At 41.3% G+C, this 23,553-nt stretch overlaps 2 protein-coding genes across 2 annotated transcripts in view; one reads left to right on the forward strand and one right to left on the reverse strand.

Annotated features, from left to right (window-relative positions):
* The first annotated feature begins 306 nt into the window (after nt 1-306).
* tmem175 (transmembrane protein 175) lies at nt 307-13,025 on the forward strand. The gene is made up of 11 exons (XM_076891197.1): nt 307-787; nt 6,090-6,410; nt 6,840-6,878; nt 7,410-7,507; nt 7,607-7,658; nt 8,069-8,104; nt 8,196-8,279; nt 8,446-8,610; nt 8,793-8,871; nt 8,951-9,086; nt 10,175-13,025. The coding sequence occupies exons 2-11, from the start codon at nt 6,207-6,209 to the stop codon at nt 10,845-10,847; spliced, it is 1,566 nt and encodes a 521-aa protein (XP_076747312.1). The 5' UTR covers nt 307-787; nt 6,090-6,206; the 3' UTR covers nt 10,848-13,025.
* A 42-nt stretch (nt 13,026-13,067) lies between these two features.
* Nucleotides 13,068-23,553, reverse strand: part of cds1 (CDP-diacylglycerol synthase (phosphatidate cytidylyltransferase) 1) — a 32,744-nt gene continuing 22,258 nt past the window's right edge. The window contains exons 6-13 of the mRNA XM_014408146.3: nt 23,173-23,231; nt 22,300-22,382; nt 21,947-22,034; nt 20,388-20,456; nt 19,796-19,948; nt 19,370-19,489; nt 18,557-18,660; nt 13,068-17,107 (exon numbers count right to left, since the gene is read on the reverse strand). Of these exons, the coding sequence (XP_014263632.1) occupies nt 16,972-17,107; nt 18,557-18,660; nt 19,370-19,489; nt 19,796-19,948; nt 20,388-20,456; nt 21,947-22,034; nt 22,300-22,382; nt 23,173-23,231 (812 nt within the window). The 3' untranslated portion in view covers nt 13,068-16,971. The remainder of the gene's footprint in view (nt 17,108-18,556; nt 18,661-19,369; nt 19,490-19,795; nt 19,949-20,387; nt 20,457-21,946; nt 22,035-22,299; nt 22,383-23,172; nt 23,232-23,553) is intronic.

The raw sequence follows: 23,553 nt of genomic DNA on the forward strand, positions 1-23,553 counted from the left end.
TTAGTCTGGTTTGGTTGGATGATTGTTCAAGTTTGCTCATTAGTGTGTTCAGCTGTTGGTTGGTTGGGTTTGTTTGTTTGGTGGACTCTTTTTTTTTTTGGTTGTGTGGTTGGTTGTTAGTCTGTTTTGGTCACTTGGTTGGTTGGTTGGTTGGGTTTGTTTGTTTGTTGGTCTCTGTTTTGGTTGGTTGCTTGGTTGTTAGTCTGTTTTGGTCACTTGGTTGGTTGGTTGGTTGGTTGGTTGGGTTTGTTTGTTTGTTTGTTGGTCTCTGTTTTGGTTGGTTGCTTGGTTGTTAGTCTGTTTTGGTCACTTGGTTGGTTGGTTGGTTGGTTGGTTGGTTGGGTTTGTTTGTTTGTTGGTCTCTGTTTTGGTTGGTTGCTTGGTTGTTAGTCTGTTTTGGTCACTTGGTTGGTTGGTTGGTTGGTTGGTTGGTTGGGTTTGTGTCAGGGTTCCTGGGTCGTTGCTTTCAGTTTTGTCATGTTCAGTTTATTCTTCACACTCATGGTTTTCGCTTCCTGTTTTCTGTGCCAGCGTGTCGCCTGTGTATTGTGTTCCACTTGTTTCCATCTATCATTAGTCAGACTAAGTTCAGCTGTGTACTCACCGGTTTCTAATCACTCATCATCCAGCGTGTATTTAAGTCCTCAGTGTCCACCAGATTGTTGTCGTGTCATTAGATGTTATGTTGTCGTTCCCGCCTGTGTTCAGTTGTTCAGCCTTTCAGTCAGTCCTTTAGTTCCTGCTCTGTTCATTCACTCGCTCCAATAAAACCTCATCATCCTGCACCGTGAGTCCTGCGTTCGGGTCATCTCTTCCTCGCCTCCACACACAACCTCTGACAGTTTGTTTGTTTGGTGGACTCTTTTATTGTGGTTGGTTGATTTAGTCTGTTTGTTAGTTTGGTGTGTTGTTGATTAACTTTGACTCAAGTAAATTTAAAACATGATTTTAAAGCAGCTTTTTGAGCACTTGATATTTTGTTACTATAGTAAAACAATTTAAACTAAACACTGATCAGTAATTTTTAACTATAGCTTCATAGATTATGAAAGTTTGTCAGAAATCTGGGGTGTAATCAGGACACTTCTTGAGCCATTTCGACATGATAATTGCAGGTGTTTTTATTTTAGAGTCAAACATTTCTAAGCATTGCATTTCACTCATTTTTCTTTGACGATGTCGAAAATGGCACCATAATGTTTGGTTTCTTGAGTAAGTGGTGATTTGACTTGCCCGTCTTCTGATTTGCTCACAAACACATCACTATGTGGTCGCTGGCAGCTCTTAGTTGCTAAGCTACATTTGAATGCAGCGACTATCCCCTCTTTCATTAAATGTGTCTCTTGGAAAGAGTAAAAAGGGCTTTTATGTCAGCCACTCGCTTCAACCTTCACTTCCTTTGTGCTGTCTCGATTGGTTTGCTTGATTGTAACGTGACTAACCAGGGACAAGATAAAAGCTGCAATGAAAGGCCTGCAAGGACAGATGATCTAGTCAGATAAAAATCTCTATAATACTGACTCTACATGCCAGAATGGGAGTGTTATACATTGTATGGGATGAAAATTTAAGTTATTTTGCTAGAAATTTAGTCAACAGTTTATTTCTACAAGCCATTTCCTTCATAATACAGCAGAGTGAAGCTGACCCCCCACCCACTTGAAACGTAGGCAAATGTTTGAGCATATTTGTGCAGGTACAATTAGCGTTTGTGCTGCTACGGTTTTTGAGATATTAAACTTTATTTTATAGGTCATTCAAAGGTCACCATCCCCCCAGGCTGCTCCGAAACAGACCAACATGGTCGACTTTTTTTAGTGCTACATTTGTGCTGGTTTGTACAGGTAAAATTAGCATTTGTGCTGCTATGATATGAGATATGCTGTTATGGTGTTACTGCTGAAAAATGTCTTTTTCAAATGACCTTTCGCTTTGTGTTCACTTGTTCAATAAAGTTCTGTTAAAAAAACCCAAACTCTTATTGTATTTAATCAGCTAAATTTGTAATGAGTGTAGTTTTGTTTGTTTTTTTTTACTTCAATTTCTTTACTTCAATCACTTTTCGTTCATAAAACTACGATGCAAATGCTTGAGTATTTATTTTTTTAGAGTGTATTAAAATAACTTTTTTGAAAACTACATTTGAACATTTTACACTCCCATGAACACTTTTTGAGAAACAATGTTTCTATGAAACTAGTTACATAGGGGACATAAGAGGCTAAGCAGGGACGCTAAGGGAGAGGAGGAGTAAAGTGCGACCGCCTTCGTCAAGAGCAAGAGCATAAAAAGGTACAAAAAAAATTGTACCTGCACAAACCAGCACAAATGTAGCACTAAAAAAGTCGCTCATTTTGGTCTGTTTTGGAGCAGCCTGGGGGGGATGGTGACCTTTGAATGACCTATAAAATAAAGTTTAATATCTCAAAAACCGCAGCAGCACAAACGCTTATTGTACCTGCACAAATCAGCACAAACGTAGCACTAACCGCTCCGCCTATTTGCCTTTACGTTTCAAGTGGGTGGGGGGTCAGCTTCACTCTGCTTATGAAGCATACTAGTAATTATTTTTATATTACCAATGGAGCGACATAATTTCAGGGTAAAAGGGTGTCTTGTAGAGTTAAACCCATCTGAACCTGCAGTTTCTCTTAAATAGTCAGACTATTCTTGCATCTCACAGATCAATTTTTGGTTTTCTGCCTGGCTCCATAACCTATCATCTAACAGCAGTGACAACAAAAGCTCTGATACACTCAGTGCATGTGAGGTGACCTAAAAATTATTCAGCTCGACCCCTTCATGTCTATAAAATTGAAACTGCTGATTGTTATACTGATTTATGCTGTTCTAACTTTTAAGACTCACTTTTAAGAAAATTATTTTAGAATCTGGACTTTTTTCTGTTCATGAAGAGATTTTCCTTTCATCCTTGAACCAGGAAGCAGGTTCAGCAAATTCTGACACCGTTTTGCTCCAGTGGACCGAAGAACATGAATGTTTGTCCACATGAAACATGATGTTTATTTATTTATGTTTGATTTAGCATCGCCCACTCAGTCATCCTTTTAATCTTAACAGATTGCATTTGATATGTAATTTAATTATTCAGCAGTAACGTGACAGGGAAATGCAGGCGATTGCAACTGAAGATACAAATGTGCATCCAACAGATTTCTGTGATTAAGAGGAAATGATGTCGACAGTCAGGGTTCCATCTTTCAAAATGTTGTGCAAGATCACTTCGTGACTATGTGTCATCATGTGAAGATATTTCAACGTGAAACTGATTATAGTAACATATGTTGGATGTTTCAGTCCAGAGGAACTGGATGACAACTTGACAGCAGCCTCACACAGCAAGAAAGACGCAGAATTCAGATTTTACTTTGAGCGATCATCCTCTGATCGCTGTTTGTGTTTGCTGTGTTGACAGATTGATTATAAAAAGACTTGTGCTAAATATAACAAGAAACTAATATCTTAATGGGATTTCATTGGTTGCAGTGATGTAAACTAAAGCTAATGAACGTTGATATTGACTGAATGAGGAAGGTGTGTTCAGGTACAGCAGGAGGGGAATGCCGTTAAAACTGTTGCTCTACTTTCTCCTCTTTTATAAGGTCATATTTACTGCAGGTGCACATGTATGTCTGTCTGTCCCAACCTCAATGAGCCAAACTGTTAATATTATATGTTATGTGTGAAAAGCAGACGGACTAATTTATGCAGTGCCTTGTTTGGCTGTAGATAGAAAATTGTCTTTATGTGAACACGTGTGGAGTTTTGTGTTTTAAATGCAGGGCAGCACATCACTAAAACTCAGGTACTAGTGATCAGTCCCCCTGCAGCTAATGTGAAGCCATTTTTCAGCAGATGAAATCTTACTTACCACCCTCTCAAATGGCTGGCTGCTGGTTTAATCCACGGATCGTGTTGTGTCAGTGGGGAGATCTAGTACACATTTGCATGAACAGTGTTGAGGATGGAGAGCCTTGGATGCTGAGATGTCATTAGGAGCGACAGCCCCAGGCACTGCCAGAGGCACTGGCTGCAGTCGCCGAACCTGGGGTTCTTTAAGACCAGTGGAAAAACATGGGACCGGAGCCAGACTCAAGACTCTAGACTCTCCTCAGGCTTTGGCATGCTGTTCCTGACCCCAGGTTGTAGCGCTGCTGTGAAGCCCCTGAGGCTGAGACGATGCCAAAAGACACGAAGAAGGAAAAGCAAGAATGCAAAACAGCAGGGGGACAGTAATTAAAAGAAATATTCATATTCAATCAAAATGTGCTTGAATATGAATAAGTGGGAAATAGCTCTGTTTCCAATAAGCCAGGAAATGTATTTAAATTATTACTGTAAATGCTATAAATATAAATAAATAATACATGTAAACCAGAAGCAAAGTCCTGCTATAAATAGAGAGCAATAAATGATCGGACCTATATCATCGCATATGGATGCAGACATGAGCTACAGTGACATGACATCACTGTAAGCCGGGTAGAGTTGCAGCACAACAGGTGGATTCCTCATGAAAAAAAACGGACCTGCGACCTTCTTCAGCAGTTATGGTGTAATGTCGCCCTCTAGAGGCAAAAGAGCCTCACATGTGTAAGATTGTAAACAGCCTTCAGCCGGTTTTCTGCAAACTCATCCATATCAGAAACTTCCACTGAACCCCCCACTTCAAAAACCTTTAGATTAAGGAATCAGCTTTTAAATAATAATGTCTGGAATACAGAATGTTTAGTTGACCTTAAATTAAAGATTAATTTATCGGGTGCATCCCAAAGCAACACACATCAAAAGTAAGAAATTAAGACATTTAAATATTAAGGAGAGGTTAGAATATCTTAGATTCGTCATGCCTCTTTAAGGGAGACCAGCATCTAAAATTAAACGGCTCAATATATTTAAAGTCAGTTAACATATCTGTTTTGTTTTTTCCTTATTTTTCTCTCATAGACGCTTTTTTTCTATTCTGTGGCATCAAAAAACCCTAATAGGGTCATGTCACAGCAGCACAGGACCACACAGGTGTTTGTGGGGGCAGCCAATTATCAAAATGTTGGCTTAAAGGGGGAGGGGCTAAAACTGCTCGTTTCAGACGGATTATGGTAGCTGCACCAGGGTCCAGAACAGAAATAATTATATAGCATTAATATGAACTGAGTCATGCAGAGGTGATCTAGTCGAGTTACTGTGTGGGAAATATGGATCTTAAAGTTGAGCTGGTTGAGCTACTCTGCTCCCCTGAAAGCTCGTGGTAACAATAACTGCTAATTAAAAGTCCTTTCCAGTGGCCATTGTTGATGTGGAGTTTGACTACTCATCAGGGATGTCAGACTGTTGTGGGCCACATGCAGCTCACTTTGATCTTAAGTGGGCCAAAACAGTAAAACTCCCCTTTGTGTGAGTGTAAGGATAATTAACTACACAATTAAAATCCCTGGGATATCTTAAAATAAGAAAAAAGAAGTGCAGCTTCAGCACTAGGTCTCAGCTTCTCTACACAATAAAGAAATGCTGCTGTAGTAAATAAAAGAAATCAGTCAGCACGAATGAATAAATGTAAAATGTTTGAATAGCCATATGTTTGACTCTACAGTAAAACAACCTTTTCTGAACATCAGCAGCTCTGTGAACAGGATCTTATGCAATATCATAACCTGCATTTAAAGCAAAATGAACACAGCCACAGTTTGATTTGGTGGCTGCTGTTTGAAGAGTCCACTTTGCTTTTGGCCTTTTATGTGAAGCTGCAGGTTCTGACAAAGAGGTTAAAGTTCACCGTGGCCTGCTTGGCTAGAATGGCAGGTCACAGGTGCAAATACCTGCTAATTAATGGCAACAGTAACGGTTTGTTGGTCCAGTCAGACACAAGGTGTCAAATTGTTATTCAGTTAATTTGATTAAAAGGCACCAAAACCACAAACAGGCCCGGTCAGGTGACTTTAAGTGGTTTTAAGACCCACATCAGAAGGCAGCTTCTAACACACTCAAATAAAACCACTGTGGACCACGCCAGATCAGAAACACAAAAATTACAAAGTTCTCACCCCGAGTGGCTCCTCTCGCTTTAACAGACGATCTCCGGTGAGAACAGGAAACCAGCCGGGCTGCTGCTTCCTGTTTCCCCGCCTTCAGTCAGCTGTCTGTCCGCTGTGTGTGGATGAGCAGCACTCCCCAGCAGCTCCTCCAGGATGGGGGAAAACGACGACAGCGACATCATAGAGCATCACGTCGAGGAGGAGATGGAGAAGAAAGGTGCGAGGAGCTACGCAGCTTCCTCCTCCTTCCTGGAGAGCGTCAGTCCGTCCGAGAGAGAGGGCCACAGCAGCACCCAGTCCTCCCACAGACTGCTGGCCTACAGCGATGCTCTCATCTCCATTATCGCCACTGTCATGGTAGGAAACACGCCGAGCTTTGCAACACAGTCACAACATTTAGGTGATATAGTATCTGCAACAGAAGAAGCAAAACCAAACAGCAAAAAGTCCCACGGAATAGAAAATTCACAGTGAAGCGCAGATACGCAAATATTCCAATTCATGGAGCTTCTTCTCTCAACTGTTGTTTTACTGTCATAGTCAGACCCATCACACTGAGACAGGAAGAGAAAAAAATCTTATCTGCAAAATCTGTAACAGTGAAAACTCCAATTAATTTCAAAATAAATAAATAACACTTATAGAAAGATTTCTGCCTAATTCATTACTGCTAATTGGGTCTCCTGGCCCCAAACACGCTGATCTAAGAGTCTAACATATCTGTGTATGTGCAGCACTGTATGTTTGAGTTGATCTGTCTCCTGATACAGTTTCATTTATCCACAGATTTTACCTGTTGCTCACACCAAAGTGGAAAATAATGAGGTAACGTCGGACTTTTTAAAAACGTATTTCAAGTTTTAGCAAAGCCGTGATATCCTTGTTATTCAGCTGAGCTTTCTGATGCAGCTTCTGATTTTGCAGTAAATGTAATAACAAGTTAACGTATTGTTTGTATTTACACTCTGCAAACTGTAAATAAAATCGTCACCAGCAGGGGGCAGTGTTTCTCCTGTGGTTACACTGAAATGCTTTCAGATGTGTGACGCCTGTTTTTGTTTTTGACGGTGAATTTTAGCCCCACCCTTATTTTCTTCAGGAGGCTTTGACGGGACGTCATTGTAAATGTGTTTCTAATGATTTGTTGCTGGTTGAATAAAAGCTACACTGACTCATCGCACCATCTTTTGGTACAAAATGGTATTACACCAAATTGCAACCTGAACTGGATCATCTTCCAGGTTGCTTCTCCAACATTCTCTGATGATAACTTTAGTTACTTTTGGAAGTTTTAAACTATCTTAATTCACATTAAGGACCTATAACAGGAAAATGCTGTAAAATCTTGTATTGCAGGAATTGAGGGAGAGTCTTCAGGGTCTACTCACCACAAAGATCGGCGTTTACTTGATGACATTCCTCATTGTGACTGTTGCCTGGGCTGCTCATATCAGGTTAGTAGTAGTGGTAATAGTATTAGTACTAATAGTATCATAGTACTAGTTATTTCTAAGACGCCCGTTTTCATTCTTTCTCCCCTCGTTTATCTTCAGGTTGTTTCAAGTTGTTGTTCGTATCGATGACTGTCTCGCACTTCTGAACCTCGTAAGTATAAAAATTACTTAAAGTGTTTTCAAAACGATAATGTCATTTTTTTAAATTTGTAATTTAAGCCTGCCTACAAGATAATCTCAGGTTTTGTTTATCTCATGAAAGGATGATAATGAATGCATACTGATGTCTGTTTTTTTGATCAGGTGACATGCATCCTTATTTGTTTTTTATCCATGTCTGCATGTTGTTTGTCCCACGAAGCAGGGACAAGATGTTACTTGAGACTTACATGTGCATATACTCTTACTTAAATTCACCTTATGCTTACAGTTAGGCTGAGCAGAGACTATAGGCCTGTATAAATTGGCTTCAAATTTCATGGTGTTTTCTGTCAGCAGTCACATCATTTAGAGTATTTTGGTCATTTTTAGTCTGAACTTCTGCTTTTGCTTCTATTTCAGGCCTGCATGATGCTGATAACCTTCCTCCCCTACACAGTGAGTCTGAGTGTGTGAAACTGTTGACCCAGAATCAGTCACTGCTGAACGAACGACGCTCTCATTCAGTGGTGTCATCTACACTTTGCAGTTTTCTTTAATGGCGACCTTTCCTGAGAACATCCTCGGGATTTTACTCTTCTGTGGTTGTGTGATGGTGATCGGCGTCATTCAGGTGAGAAACTTAAACGTTAGATTGTCATCCTTCGGTAAGTCTGCTGCTCTGTTCAGTTTCCTAACTTCATTGAACCATTTATCTGCCTTAAGGTGTTGGGCGGCTGAAGCCTGTGGTTGCAGGGCGGTTTGCGTACGTTGTAATCCCGTGTGTCTTGTTTCTGTAGTCGGTGATTGTGTTGTACGCCTTCAGCCGCCCCTTCCTCCTGAATGAGCAGATCCAGATCTCAGAGAACCAGACCTTCTACAAACACCACATCCTCAAAGTCATCATGAAGGTTCCCATCATGTGCTTCTTCGCCAGCATCTTCTCCTTCATCTTCTTCCAGCTGGTTGGTGCTGCTACATTTATTTCCTTCATATTTTAAAAATGGACAATATATAAATGTCTTATTTTATGATTATAGGTGATCTCCGCTCTCACATTTCTTTGTTGTTTGCCAGTGAATAAAGTAACAAATCCAAAGCTGGTCAGAAACACTCTCCCAGTATCACGTTTTCATTTCTTCCTCAGTCTTACGTTCTCTTGGCCATCGTCATCTTCCTGCCTTACATCTCCCAGTGTTTGAAGTGGTGTCGCAGCAAAGCCATCGGTAAGAGCCGGACCGTACGGGAACTGTAAATAAGTGCTGACCTCTGGCCTTTGTACCAATCAACCCTCGTCCATTTCAGGTCAGGTGGAGGAAACTCCAGACTCCATGTTGTTCTACACCTACCTGCCTAACGAACCCCTCAGCAAAGAACGAGTGGAGGCTTTCAGCGACGGAGTTTATGCCATCGTAGCAACGCTTCTCATCTTGGACATATGGTTCGTTTCAGCTTTATCGGCTGTGCAACTTTCAAATATCCTTTGGGAGGGGCCTGTTTTACTGTCAGAGGAATTGAGTCAGTTTTTTGGTCATTTGGATGATCTGAACATTTAAATAGTCCACTATGAAAATCTAAGGTTAAAAAAACTAATTTGGCATAAAAAAAAAATGAAGGAAATGGTCGAAGAAAAGTATTTTTGACTTCAGTGTAAAGATCAGAGCCTGGTGACGTACCAAGAGTTGCTCATAATGATGAACTTCTTAGCATGATGATGTCCTTTAATAAATTCCCCCGAATGTTCGGACTAAATCCTGTCAAAGAAATGTTCAGAAGACGTCATGGCCCCTACATAAGGGGAAAAAGGACGGTGGACAGTCGAAACAGTTGATGTAGACGGTGTGACGTCTGCAGTTTATCGAGCGTGTTGTGGCTGCGAAGCTGCACACACCTTTGATGAAGCCCCTCTTTGAAAGTTAGACTGACCAAAGTTTACAACATAGACACGTTTTAGTAAATATGAGCAATACCTAGATTTTTCTAACCAGTGTAAAAGATGGGTGTATTTACCACGATGTCACCGATTGGTTTTTTAAGTCCCGCTTTGAAGCCTTGAAATGAGAGCTTCCAATGTTGATTGCAGAAAAACCAAGTGTGACAACGAGGGGAAGAAAATGTTTATGAATGTTGAGGCCATAAACTTCTATAGGAAGCCGAGTCATCCTGCAGCCACAGCTGTCACCATCTGGTGGTCGTCAGATAGAATGCACGATTAGGCACCTCTGCATTTGTGGCATCTCTTAAACTGTCTAAATTTGCACCAGTTTACAGTATTTTTATTCATAACTACAATTTTTTGTTGGATGTTAAGACTCAAAATCAGGAACTTTCCAATCGAGGTCACAAATCTCAGAGTTGGCATCTGTATCTTTAATACACTCACTAAAAATACTTCAAAAATCAGTTTTGTATAAACTTCTCTGAGTAGCAGTGATTCTGTTACATTTTCTAGTGTGGGTTAAATGTAATACAAAGGTTATAATTGGAAAAACCTTCTAATGTTTAACTTCTCCGGTTCTTTCCTTCTAGCGAGGACAACGTCCCAGATCCCACAGTCGTGCAGAAGCAGTTTGGCGGCAGCCTGACAGCGGCTCTGCGGCTTTACGGCCCCGAGTACCTCGCCTACTTTGGTTCCTTCGCCACCGTCGGCCTTCTCTGGTTTGTCCATCACTCGCTTTTCCTCCATGTCACCAAGGCAACGCGCTTCATGGGCCTGCTGAACACCTTCTCGCTGGCGTTCGTCGGAGGTTTACCGTTAGCCTACCAGCTAACGCACGAGTTCCCGCCCAACTCTCACAATGAGCTGGAAGCCATTCAGATTAGCTGTGTGATCATTTTCTTCGCCGGTATTTTTCAGCTCGCCATTTGGGTGGTCGCTCTGTACAACGAACAGGAAACTCTGCACCCCTACGTGCGATACGGTGGACGTGAGCACGTGCTTATGCTAGCTAAGCTGGCTCTGTACCCCTGCATAGCTTTGGGGACGTTTTTCCTCACGTGCATTTTGAGTAAATTTAGTGCCCCGATTTTCCACCTGATGGAGATCACGGTGCCTTTTGCTTTTCTAGTGTTGAGGATTTTGGTGCGTCTCGGGTTAGCGCTGCTGCGGCTACTTTTCTGTCCTGACAGGTCCGATCGGAGGATCGTCATAGAGGAGGAAGCTGACGAAACAAGAGTGCCATTTAATGCTCTAGTTACATAGGGGACGTGGACAGGGAACTGATGCTAACTGACAGATCTGAGAGGCAACGTTGCTGAAGGGCTTGGTCTGTGAATGTGCTTATATTTGACCTCATGAGGAGCCTGCTGGGCTTCACACCGGCAACAAGATAGAAAGCATTTAGACCGGTTTAAATGTTGAGAGCATCGGTGTAAATGGGATTAGATATAAACCATGTGCACTGAAGGAGATTTATTAGGGAAATACTTAGTGGAGCAGAGCGGTGAAGAACAGAGCTGATTACTGACGGCCAGAGCCTATTCGTTCATTATTTTCTTTACAGTAACATGAAGAGTACCAGTGCAGGTTTAATCAGCAGTTAATCAATGTGATTCAATCATTGTGTTTTAGTTTTATTACTTCATGTGCAGAGCACGGTCCGTCCAGCCGCTATCAGTTAACTGAGCCTTACAGAATAGCCTCTAATCACCCACCGAGGATTTTCTGAGCATGCTCAGACGCCCCCTGCAGGACATCCATGAGCTGACGGTGTGGCAGGAGAAGTCTTTCTGTCAAACTGGTCTCCTTTGTGACACGTTAGCAATCGGACGAGGCTTTAAGTCTTGAGTGTTGGCACTTTAAAAATACTTCTAATCAGGAGAGGCCATAACTTTTCAAATTGCACTATATTTCCATCACGTGTATGTTAGTGTCTAATAACCGCAGTAATGTGTGACTTTTTTAAATTTATGTCGCTATTGCATCGTCCACATCATGCACTCTGTATACGTTACCTTGACTACATGATTATTACGTCCCGATTTACAGAAAATATGTGAAAATCCAAGTTTTAAGGCGTCGCTGTAGCTTCCTGGGGTGTAACGAGGGTATTTGCAGAGGCCCGATTTTGCCCTGAGGCCATCGACTGTATGTCCGCCCGCCACCAACCAACCCACCCGGCTGTCCTGTCTCTAAAAAGCCCCCAAAAACTAAATAAGTTTTCCCTTCACATATATAGCAAGTTCAGGTGTCTTGTAAATGCAGTCTGTCATTTCTTGAAGTGTAAAAAAAGCTAAATTTGCACAATAATTAAGGCGATAAATATTTTAGCCATTACTCCAATATTTTAGATTTCTACATTTCAAAAAATAAGTTGGAGAAATCAAACATTAAATAAACATGTAAATGTAGAACATGTCAGATTATGCATGTTTGAGGCTTCTTTTGTTTTTGCATTAACACCAAGTTTTATGAAAAACTGAAGATTTGGCAGGGTGGTAAACCTTTCTCCAGTAGGGGGCGCTGTTGTTATTGATGTACTGAAGCCACTTTAGTCCAGATGTGTTCCTCCATGATGCTGATATTTGTTTGTTTTTTCGTCTGACTCAAAGAAAACTATGATGCACTTTAATAGAAACCTTCCAGAGGATGCAGAAAAGTTTGTCTGTGTTTGCTTTGTTTGTCTGAGTCGTTCTGCTTTCATATCCCGGCTGCACTACAGTGCATCGTTTTAGTTTGAGGGTATTCATAACTGATCATTCAGGCCTTGTACTTGTACAAGTTAAATGCAGGATATCTTTCCGTTGTCTGGCTTCACGAACCCCGACAGCCCCAATCAGGCCAAGCAGTCACACGAAGGTTGTTATCAAGCTGATAACATAGCTAATAGCATGATCACGTGGGCAGCAGTGACTGATTTTTATGTAGTGCACTACTAGAAAAATCTGAGGTGGTTAAACACAAAACAGACTGAAAGCACCGCGGCTGCTGAACCACCTTTGTAATACTAAAACCCAGGTTTAGTCTCAAGTTACCTGGATAAGCCAAAATCCTGCTGTTGGTGTTGGTGGCTGTTATTGGTAGGAGCAGCAAAGTTGTTAAGTTTTGTCACTGTATAACTTTCCCATTTATCCTGATACTTCTCATGGTGAAAATAATGAACACAAAATGGCATTAACATCTTTATGTATTACAACCCAGTCACTTCTTTGCTTCCTTTAGAAGTTACATTTTTATTGTCTTTATCTGCTCGGTGGTGTGTTTAAAGCTCAGAGTCGATAGGAAACGTCTGAGCAGCTCTTTATGCTTACATGTGTGTTAGTAACGGCTCTACCAGTGCAAACTCCACAATTGTTCTTTCACTCTGTGCAAAATCTCTCTTTTCCTAACTGTCAGGCTTTGTTTTGTGAATAAATCTGAAGTTGATCCTTTAATGTAAAAGTGATTTGTCTTTTCATTATCAAAAACACGAATCGGAATAAAAACATTTTAAAGAAAAGTCTTTATTTACCTCCGTACATTAAACACCTTCACAATCTCTCTATTAAGATATCAGTGTGTTTATTTACCGTACTTTGTATTGCCCCTAATATTAAACAGCATTATTCCTCAGTAGATACACATTTTCCTTATCCATCTCATTAGAAAACATTTCTGCTCAAATCAAACCAAATGTACACAAAATGATAAATTAAAAACAACAACTGAAAGTCTGCATTGTCACCTGACAGCTACCTGTTCTCTTTTCTACCTTTGTGTGCAACGTGGTAGGAAAGTATAAATTAGTATGCACGTGTGTCGTGGAACTACAGCTGTAAATATGGAGTCTCAAGTGTCCCAGTGAAATAATATACATCTTAAGTATATCAATTAAAGATTGATTAGATAGCCACAGCTATAGCTCACCTGCTGCTCATTCGCTCCATACTTTCCAGATTACAACCTGAACTGTGCTGCTTAAAGAGAAAAAAAGGTTAAACTGGTAGTGTGCAATAAACAGGCGTGGGTAGGACTAAAAAGAAATATTAGATCGGTAGAAGAACAGCAAACACTCCAACACCCACTGGGAAATGAATCCACACCGTCAGACTGACCGATGGTGTCGATTATGATCATTATGGGAGCTGAATTTAAGAGACTGGAGGAATCAGTAATATAGCATTTAACAAAGTATATCTATTTTTAAATAAAAGGCACTTCTAAAGTTCGCTCATTATCCTTCCAGACAATACACAGAGTCATTACCTGGGACAGCAGCTAGTTTATATACACATTTTGAATTAATTTACGAGTCACATTATTCCACTGGCACACTCCAGGCTCCATATAAATCCATTCTAACATAATTCTGAGTCAATTCCTGCTCCACTTTTGGTCAGATCTCTTTAGTGTTGACACGTCGGTCCAGACGTCTGCGTCCTTCGCTGCTTCTGTGAATGCTGAGGGGTGCGTAAAGAAAAGCGCGTAAAGCGGTAGTTAAAAGATTTACACAGTACGATACAGCTGGTCCCAAAAATTCAACCTGAACCGCTCGTTCACATCTTGGAATCTACGGTGAAAAAACGAACAGAACAAACCGGACGAATAAATTAAAATATCCTCGTTGACCAACGACTGAAGCGTGTGAACACAACACAGATCCAGATGTCAGCACTCCAACCCAATTCCAAACTCTCACCTTCCAGGTTTGAGTGTTTCGGGATGAGCAGGGAAAGTCGGGACAGGAGAGATCTGACTCCCATCTGACTCCCAGAGCTTTTTCACTAACAGAAGAAAATCAGTGTTGATCAAACAGTGCTTTGGTAAACGTCTCTGTGAAAGGATTTGGATACAAACAGAGAATCTCTTTGCAAACGTAGCGTCGTAACACGTGAAAAACATAAATACGAATCATCACATTTCCTCTGACATTAAAATTATCCGATCCATACTCTAAAGAATCAAACTACAACTTGCATTTATAGCTAATAAAACCACCTCCCAGAGTTCTTTGTACACCTAAAGAAGTGTTTTATATACTGTACATACACTCCATCGTACAGTATATAGGCTCTACATTTAATCTCATGTTATCATTGATAACATTTTGTATTGCAATCTATATTCAAACTTAGAAAACATTGATTTGATGTGCAAAAACACCCTAAAGCATCCAAAAATGATCTGATGGAAACCTCCCCCTCAAACACCACCACCACCCCCACAGATCAACTAAAATCACTGGTTGAAGGAAACCGTTTCACATCTCGGGAAATGTGCTCATTTGTTTTCTTTCCAAGAGTCTGATGTGAAGATTCAGTTCTGTGTGAGCAGCGAGTCATTCCTCTAAAGCTCACAGATCAACACGCGTCCTTCAAACTCTCTGTCACTGACTTGCTAATTAGCAACCCTGCAGAGTAAGGAGTAAGGATACAGAGACCAGAGGGCAGCTTTGCAGGCTGTTGCAGTTTTCCACCAACTTAAAGTTGTTCCCTGTGTAATCTAATCTGTACAGTGCGCGTTTTAGGATTTTTGTGAGGATGGAAATGACCTCACTGCCATGGACGAATATGTCTGTGGATCCAGATATCAGGGTGGGGATTAGGACTAATTTCTGGAATTTTCTTGAACATCACAATTTTTTCTGTTTCTTATATTAATTATTATGCATTTGTATTGTCGGGATATAAAATTTGCAATTTTGTCCAATCTCTAGAACGATAAAACATTATTTCAGTTACATCATGGATTCAAATCTGGACTGAGTCAGGCGCTGCGCCTCTGGTTACATTTTTAAAGTCAAATCCAAAACTGCTCAAGTGAAACGTCGAAATAGACAAACGACGAATAAACCAGTTGCTAGACTGACTCTAGATTCCAAATAGGCAGTGACTTCAATATAAACGTGCTTCCTCTTTCTTTTGGGAAAAAGTAAGCTATGCATTTAGCGTTGCCTTGCAGGTATTCTCATCTCCAAACGGCCCATAACAAACCAGGAAAAACCCGGAACAAGGGAAATGAGTCGTAAAGGAGAGAAATTAGTACAATAACTTTTACACTTGCATACGAGTCTGTTTGAAACTGTTCCTGCCCACTCATGTGACGTTTATGTGGGATTTTTGGGGTTTCTCTGTATTATTGTAGAGTCTTTACCTTACAATATAAAGCGCCTTGAGGCGACTGCTGTTGTGATTTGGTGCTATATAATAGGTATAGTAATGACACTATAAAACTATGTTCTGCTGCTCCACATTTGTGACTTTTTAAAAACTTTTCCATTGATCTTTATAATATTTTCTATATTTTCTACTGTATTGCTGTGCTTATAGACAGAGAGGACAGTGCTACTGATCTTTTTATCAGCTCAAAGACAGAAAACCACTGACTACATTTCCCACAAACCACTATTCAACCTATTCCTTTAAATTATCTTTTTTTTTTTTTTTTTTTTTTTTTACAGTCAAGCAAAGGGTCACCCAAACACCTCTACATTGCTACCTGTTAAAAATCTAATTTCTTCATGCTCAAAGCTACAAATGAGTTACATCTCTTTTTTTTTTTTTGCATATCACTTCTCATAGCTTAAAAGTCTTTTTCTGCAGCAGGTCACATAAAGTAGTAATATATTATATGCATTGATTGCTAAATAGTTTCAGTAGATTTATGTACAACATTATTCGAGTGCTGAGTGTGCAGCTGATGCTGTTAACATGCCTACAGTCGTTTGACTATTATTGTGCGAGTTATTTTAGATTTAGTCAGAAACCTAAAAGCTAAATGTTGTGGAAGTGGAGACTAAGCATGGCTTCATTTAGCAGTATGTTTGACAACCCTGCTGCATCACTACTTCACCCACACCCAGGTCTGTTTGCTGTAACTCAGGTCCACGTGCTCAACACTTTGGGCCCAGTTTATGCTGGTAAAAGCTTCTTAAATCATTTTTAAAATCTAAATGTAGTGCAATATTTGCCGTCCACAGCGAATCTGCACGTCGACCCTCCACTGAGAAAGCTGCGTGCTTTACAGTCACTGTTGTTGAGCAAGTACATCTTTTTCTTCAGTGTGTGTTTTAAGGATGACGGCGGCCCGTTCACTCGTGAAGCGTGCTGCAGCTGATGCCGGTCCAAGTGAAAAGCAACGCAGCCACCTTTCTTTTCCTTTTTGTTTTTAGTTTCTTTCCTACTAGATTGTTCCTTGTAGTCACCTCAGGTTCAAAGTTGTGATCTTGAGCTGATTGGAAGTTGAACGAAGAGCCGACAGGATGACGATGGATGCTCCGATATATGCCAGAAATCACACACATACCATACGGCTGTTCTGCATGCGTGCCTGCGTGTACATGCTTACGCCAACTTTGAAAACCGTCTCGCACGCTCCCAGGTCATCGCCCTGTGGAGGTGGTGCCGCGTCACTCGGCCTGGACAGCAGCAGGTGGGAGGATGCCCTTGTCTCTCAGGTGGGACTGCAGAGTATGGAAGATGCCGAGCTGCTGCTCAGGCTGGAGCAGCAGCAGTTGCTGCAGCACTTTGCTGGGGTTCGGACCTCTGCAAGAGGAAAGAAATTCAAGCTTCAAGTTTGGCAATTAAAGCAAAATAAAGCACGAGAGCACTCAAACTTTCCTTTCATCAGGGGGAAGGCGAGAACCTCCAGTAACCACTACAGAAAAAAGGAACCAACAAGCTGCAAGTGACGTTTTGAACTACTGACTGAAATTTCACAAAGAGTGAAATACATAGACTGTACGTAAAGATGGATGGATCGGCTTGAGCTGAGCATTTCGGCCGTCGTCATCTTTTCAAACTAGAAGCTCTTGGACACCGTTGGTGGTCATCTGATTGTTGGGGTTTCTCTGTATTATTGTAGAGTCCTTACCTTTCGATATAAAGCACGTTGAGGTGACTGCTATTGTGATTTTGCACCTTATAAATAAAACTGAACTGAAGTTAGCCGAGTTGGATTGACATTTTTGAAGAACAGTTACAGAAGTCAAAGTATTTTTGCTCGATGCCCACGTTAACGTCATTTTGAAACAACATCCACCTGTTTATCCTGATGGCGAGTGAGACTGATGTGAGGTTTTTCAAATAGCTTTCCTTTGACATCTGGAACGTTTTGGATTATTTAAACCAGACCAGCTATATTGTGTCAGTAATTTTACACAATCTGGTAAAATTTGATTCCAGTGTCACCTTTAGTCACATGACCCTCTGACCCTGACAGCATGTAGCCGGCGGTAGGGCTGCTCAATTAATCGAATTTTAATCTCGATTACGATCTGGGCTTTCAACGATCATTAAAAATGACTGAGCCGATTATTAGCCCCTCCCTCGTGCTTTACTCTCGCGCTGCTCCGTGTGGCAAATCGAGCGCACCTCTCTGCGTTTCGAACACGTGTCACAACAATTGAGAGGACCCGAGGGAAGCTCGGAAAGCTAAGCAGAAGTTATTTGGAGAGGAGAGTGACTGCTGTTGGTTGAAAAGAGGTAAAAACCCTTCAGTTGTGTGGAAGTCAGACGCGGAGTCAGACGTGGATCAAGTAGACACAGTGTGTAAACTTTGCTACGGTGTCGTAGCTGCACCACAGAGCAACACTGCAAAGTTCACTAAACATAGATGTTTACATTTTTCATTTATTTCTTATATTGCAAACATTTGCACTGTTATCAGTATTTGCACACTATTTTATATTATTTTTTGACAATCTTGAAAGTCATTATTCAATACATTGTTATTGTTAAATAAATATCGTCAAATAATCAAGATCTCAATTTCAGTGAAAATAATCGTGATTATCATTTTTGCCATAATCGAGCAGCCCTAGTCGGCGGTCGTGGCTCATATACTGTGGCTGAGGGGTTTGTGAACTGCCTTGCCAGTAAAATCAATTAAAATTACACACGATTGAAACACCTCTAAATGTTCAAAAGACGGAACTACCACAGCAGCACAAAGTTCCTCTATGAGAACTCATTAACATTGCCACCGCTTCCTACCTGACAAAGCTGGCAATATAGACGTGTGTGAAGGTGGCCATCAGGTACTGGCAGTCGAAGCGGTCCATGATGCCTCCATGGCCAGGGATGGTATTGGCAAAGTCCTGAAGGAGAAGACACATAGCATGCTATAGCATCAAAGCTGTGCTTTTATCCATAATAAAACTATAGTGTGTGGAAAAGATGCTATTTTTAAAGATCGCTTGTCAAATAGGTGTCACTAGGTGAAGATATGCTACACAGGCCACCAGGAATGCACACAAAAAAGCACAAACCACTGGTGGCTACAGCTTAATCTGACAGCCTGAAGTAATGAATGCATTAGTGACTAAGCAAACAATGCTGAGCTGCCTGCCACTTTAAATACAATCTCAGCGAGTAAACACAGCTGAAGTGGTCCAACCAGTTTCTGCAACATTTCAACCGTCGCTCTCTCTAATACTAATCTGTGACAGTGAGTGTATGAGCTGGAGCTCCAGCTAACTACTACCACTCACTCGGGTCGCAGAAACTAACAACACTTAAATCTCACCTGGAAAACAGATTGAACAAAAAACTGCATCAAACAGAAAGTGTGAAACAAAAGCCCTGGAGTATCCTGGATGAACAGGAGAGGAAAGCAGATGAACTACACAGGCCCTCAGAGAGCACATCCGCTCAGCCCTCCTATCAGAATATTTAGAGATGTGTTCCTCCTCTGTCCATGATCCACATTTACATCAAACTCAATAAAATTAGGCCTCTTATCCAATCCCGCTGACAAACAGATAAACAGGAGTGAACGCACGGAGAAGAAACGGAGATGCTCTTTACTTTGATTTTAAAAGCTCGCTTGAAGCCGCTGGCAAAGAAGCCGCCAAACGGTCCGATGAGAGATCCAAAAGACGAGAGGAAGATGCTGTGGATCGCGAAGGGATACAGGTTGACAGTTTTCTGCAAGAGAGGCAAGAAGAGACAAAACAAATATTGAAAAGTTATTTAATCAAAGCCATTTTAATCTGATCTGCAGAGCAAGACTACAAATCTGGAGCTGGAAATGACCATGAGCATCACTTTTAATGACATCGTGTTAGTTGTCTGCATTGAAGAAATAAACTAAATAATGTAGCATCTGCAAAACATTTCTGATGATTTCAGGCGGAGTACTGCATAGGTCTTTTAGACTTTAGAGTTCATTCTAAAATCTCTTAATGTCGTCATGATTATGACTCCTAAAGAAAGACAAGAACAGAGTCTTACCCATGTCAGTGTGTTTTGTAGCACAGTGGGAAGTGTGTACTCCTGCATCACAAAGATGTCAGACGGCTCACATTCGACTGTGAAGCTGTTTGACTCACTGTTGAAGCCCACGGGACACACAAAGCACTGGAACTGAGAGAGGAGGTAGGCCAGCTGAGGGAACGCAAAGGAAACATTAGCTTCTGAAACAACCACCTGTGAGATGCAAACGAATGTGAAGCACAATCGTGATCGAAAAAAATGAGGCTGAAAAATGGCTATTTTGGTCCCGACTGCCATTAAATTGCAAAAAAATCGAAATTCCAACAACATCCAAGCATATTTCACATTTTTTTCCTGTGACTAAGAGTCACGTGACTTTTATAAAAATGTCCTGGCAGTTGTAAGAGTGATAGGAAACTGCCAACAATCACAACCCTAACAGTGAAATACAGATTGGCGACAGCTGCTCCTTATCTACAGTAGCAACGCAGAAGAAAGGCAACATCTATGTTTCCTTTGATTTGTCTGCTTCCATAAACAGCTCTGCATAGCAGGAAATGCTGACCATGTGAGTCAAAGCAAAAATGTAAAAAACAAGAAGCGTACTCACAATGAAGCCAAAGACGACAGTGGCGAAAAACCCTCCGATGAAACCCTCCCAGGTCTTCTTGGGTGAGAGCTGCGGGGCGTGAGAAACACAAACACAAGGCTTCTTTCACATCAACATGACGTGTGGTTTTTACTCAGTCTCACCACAAACTACTCGTGATTTCAAATAAATCTTTTTTTCTGCCCTCAGCTCCGATCTGCTGAGTCTGTACAGCAGCAGCGGCTGTCATCAGATGATGAAGGGTTCAACATCCATTAGATTTACAGTTCAAGACCTGTATCTGACTATTTCAGTGCTTTAACAGTGCATGTTTTTAATGAGTCTGATAGCAATGCTGCCTGGAAGAGCTGCAGTTACAGTGAGGGAAATAAATAAATACTTGACCCCCATCAACTCCCTACCAAGCTGTTACGGCTTGAAAAGTGCTTGCAAAGTACCCCTGCTCAAGAAGGCCCATGTTCAGGCCTGACTCAGGTTTGTTAGCGAACACCTGAATGACTCAGATGAGACCAAACTGAATCGTCTGCATTAGTCCTCTCCGCACAGTTCAAGGGAAAACAATGCCGACTACGGCATGTTTCCATGCTTTTTTTCCCCCCCTACCCACAGCACAAGACCGCTGCATCACATTGAGGAAAAAGATGGAAAAATCTTTAACAAGAACCTCCTTCACTCTGGAGTGGCCCAAGAAGCAGCATGTGGAGGCCATGGAGTCGCCCGGTCAGCCTCTGGACCCACAGAGAGCCCAGAAGCTTTGTGTCTCCCAGTGAGAAACTAGAAACCTTAAAGACTCTGAGAGGCTCTGCAGAGAGCAGTGGCTAAAAATCTCTGCTGTGATGTGCACGAACCTGGGGACTGACTACGAGAACTTCTTAACAGCCGTGCTTGCCCACAACAGCTACTCCACCAAGTACTACACCATGTCCTCTGAGAGGCTCAAATCCCTAAAACAAAGTAATTTGTTGGAGAATGCGTTTTTCTTCATTTTCTATCTTAAACTATTAAAGCAAACTTACCACTGAATCATAGTTGGCTCATTTCTTGGTAAGTGGTTAAAATGATGACTTTAACAGACAATCAAATGCTTATTTCTCCCACTGGCTAGTTACTGTTGCTATGAATTACATTTCCTCTGAAACACTGGAGCATCTCTCCTCAGTACTTGGAGAATCCAACCTGACCTTATTATAACTACTTGGATCTCCATGCAGATGCCCTGTGAGGCAAATTTCAACCACCTGTTTTGATACTGAGGCAGACTGTGAAGCAGTCGGCACATGAGTCTGATAAAACATTCATCACCACTGACGCTGAACATTTATTAGTTTTGAGCTCACGCTGTGTTTCACAATGAAAGCAACTCTTTAACAAACTGAAGGGAGACTCTCTTTACGTATGTTTTCCACAACAGCTTCTGCAGGTCTCATCTATAGACTGTATATAAATGAGGGACATAGTCGCCATGAGATCATCCACTGAAAAGAGGTTCAGTTTTCCAATTTCTCATACCTTAAATTTCATCAGCATGAAATAGAAATTCAAAGCCATTTCTAATTTACCTTAATGAGTGGAGTCCTCCCAAAGAAGAACCCAAACAGGTAGGCCATGATGTCATTGCAGATCACTATGGAGATGGGGACGATGAACCTGAAAAACAGGAATTTCAGCGATGATGAGAGGTAAGAATCAGTATCTGACTTGGCTCAAAAATGCTTCTGCCCTCTAATGACTTATTTTTTCCTCTTACTTAAAACTTTATTGGTGTGACTTAATTTTTAAATGCACTGTTGCCTTTTTAAGAAGCCTGCACAAAGCGAACTCCGACAGTGGGCACACAGTTGCGATGAAACATATAAAACAGTGATAGTCAGACACAGGGCAGCTTCCTCTAGTCTTTCTTTGTCCTGCTTACCAGATCATTCCTTCAAACAGGTTCTGAATGACAAGGTGGGACTGAGTTACCACAATCAACAGGGTCACATGGGTCCAAGCAAACTGGAATGGCAAACACAAACACAAACACCACAGTGTCACTGCACTGGAATGTAGCCGTGCCTGCTCAGAAAGTCGGATCATGTCAGAAATAGTGGAAACAAACAGAAGGACAGGCGGACATGCTGGACGGCACTGACAGAGCCACACAGCAGATCAGATGGTGCAGAAATGTGAAAAACATCAAAAGAAAAGCAGGCAGCAGTGAGAGAACTGATTCCTGTGGAGACGCATGCAACTAAATTATTACAATACTAGAAACAAAGACAGCAGCACAATTAAACCATTCTAAAATATTAGTATACAATGAGCAGTTTAGCCTGAAAATAATCATGTTGGATGAAAGAAAGGGTGGCTCTTCCCTTTGTGGCCGCCTTTCCTGAGAAATGTTTGCATTCGTGCTATTTGTAGCAATTTGCATAAATTTGTATGTGAGATAACATTAAAATTGAAATTAAGTTAGTCATTAAAATTTGTTTAGTTGATAAAATGTGGAGCATAAAGGTGGCTACAGACAGAAATAAGCAAAGCAGGTGCACATAAATGAAATACAGCTGGAGCCACTGCAGAAGTCCTGCACTCATCTGGGATCAAACGCTGTGTCGGTGTGGACAGAGAGCTAATGCAGGATAACATTTAATGACAAACACGACCTAAAAAGCCTTCCGCAGGCATGAGATGAGTTTCTAAATTCCTCTGAGTGAGACAGAAGAAGCAGGAAGCCATGAGAGGGGATGGATGAGAAGGTTAGTGGTGCAGCAGAGGAGTAGATGGTTACTTGGCTGATACACACCATATAAAACTGCAGGCGGTAATGTTTCTTCACTAAACTCAGCACAAACATGCAGAAACCTGTGAAAGAGCAGACGACATGCTGTCAGTTTTTACTCCAAGATGAACAACAAGTGTACGCTATAATCAAAAATATCAAGACTCATAACACATGATGTAGTGTTTCAGGGGGATGTGGGAGACACGCTTGTGATTGGACACTTCTCAGTTTTCCTTCACAGAAAGTCTCTGGGCATTTAACCTTCGGTAACTCTGATGTTACACTGATTTGAGCCAAGACTTGGTGCAGCTGAGAGCTTGTGTGTGAGCTTTTTCTAGGACAGACCCTCTGCAGAGTTGGTACTGTGGCAGGTTAAGAAGACCATGTGTAGTTCAAAATGTC

The sequence above is a fragment of the Maylandia zebra genome, linkage group LG12 (assembly GCF_041146795.1).
Source record: "Maylandia zebra isolate NMK-2024a linkage group LG12, Mzebra_GT3a, whole genome shotgun sequence".
NCBI classification, from domain to species: Eukaryota; Metazoa; Chordata; class Actinopteri; order Cichliformes; family Cichlidae; genus Maylandia; species Maylandia zebra.

Bases quoted from the DNA above. Each gene is read 5' to 3' on its own strand.
- tmem175 (XM_076891197.1), top strand. From the start codon at position 6,207: ATGGGGGAAAACGACGACAGCGACATCATAGAGCATCACGTCGAGGAG. The intron at 8,872-8,950 runs GTAAGAGCCGGA...CGTCCATTTCAG, and splicing joins GTGTCGCAGCAAAGCCATCG to GTCAGGTGGAGGAAACTCCA. The intron at 9,087-10,174 runs GTTCGTTTCAGC...CTTTCCTTCTAG, and splicing joins CTTCTCATCTTGGACATATG to CGAGGACAACGTCCCAGATC.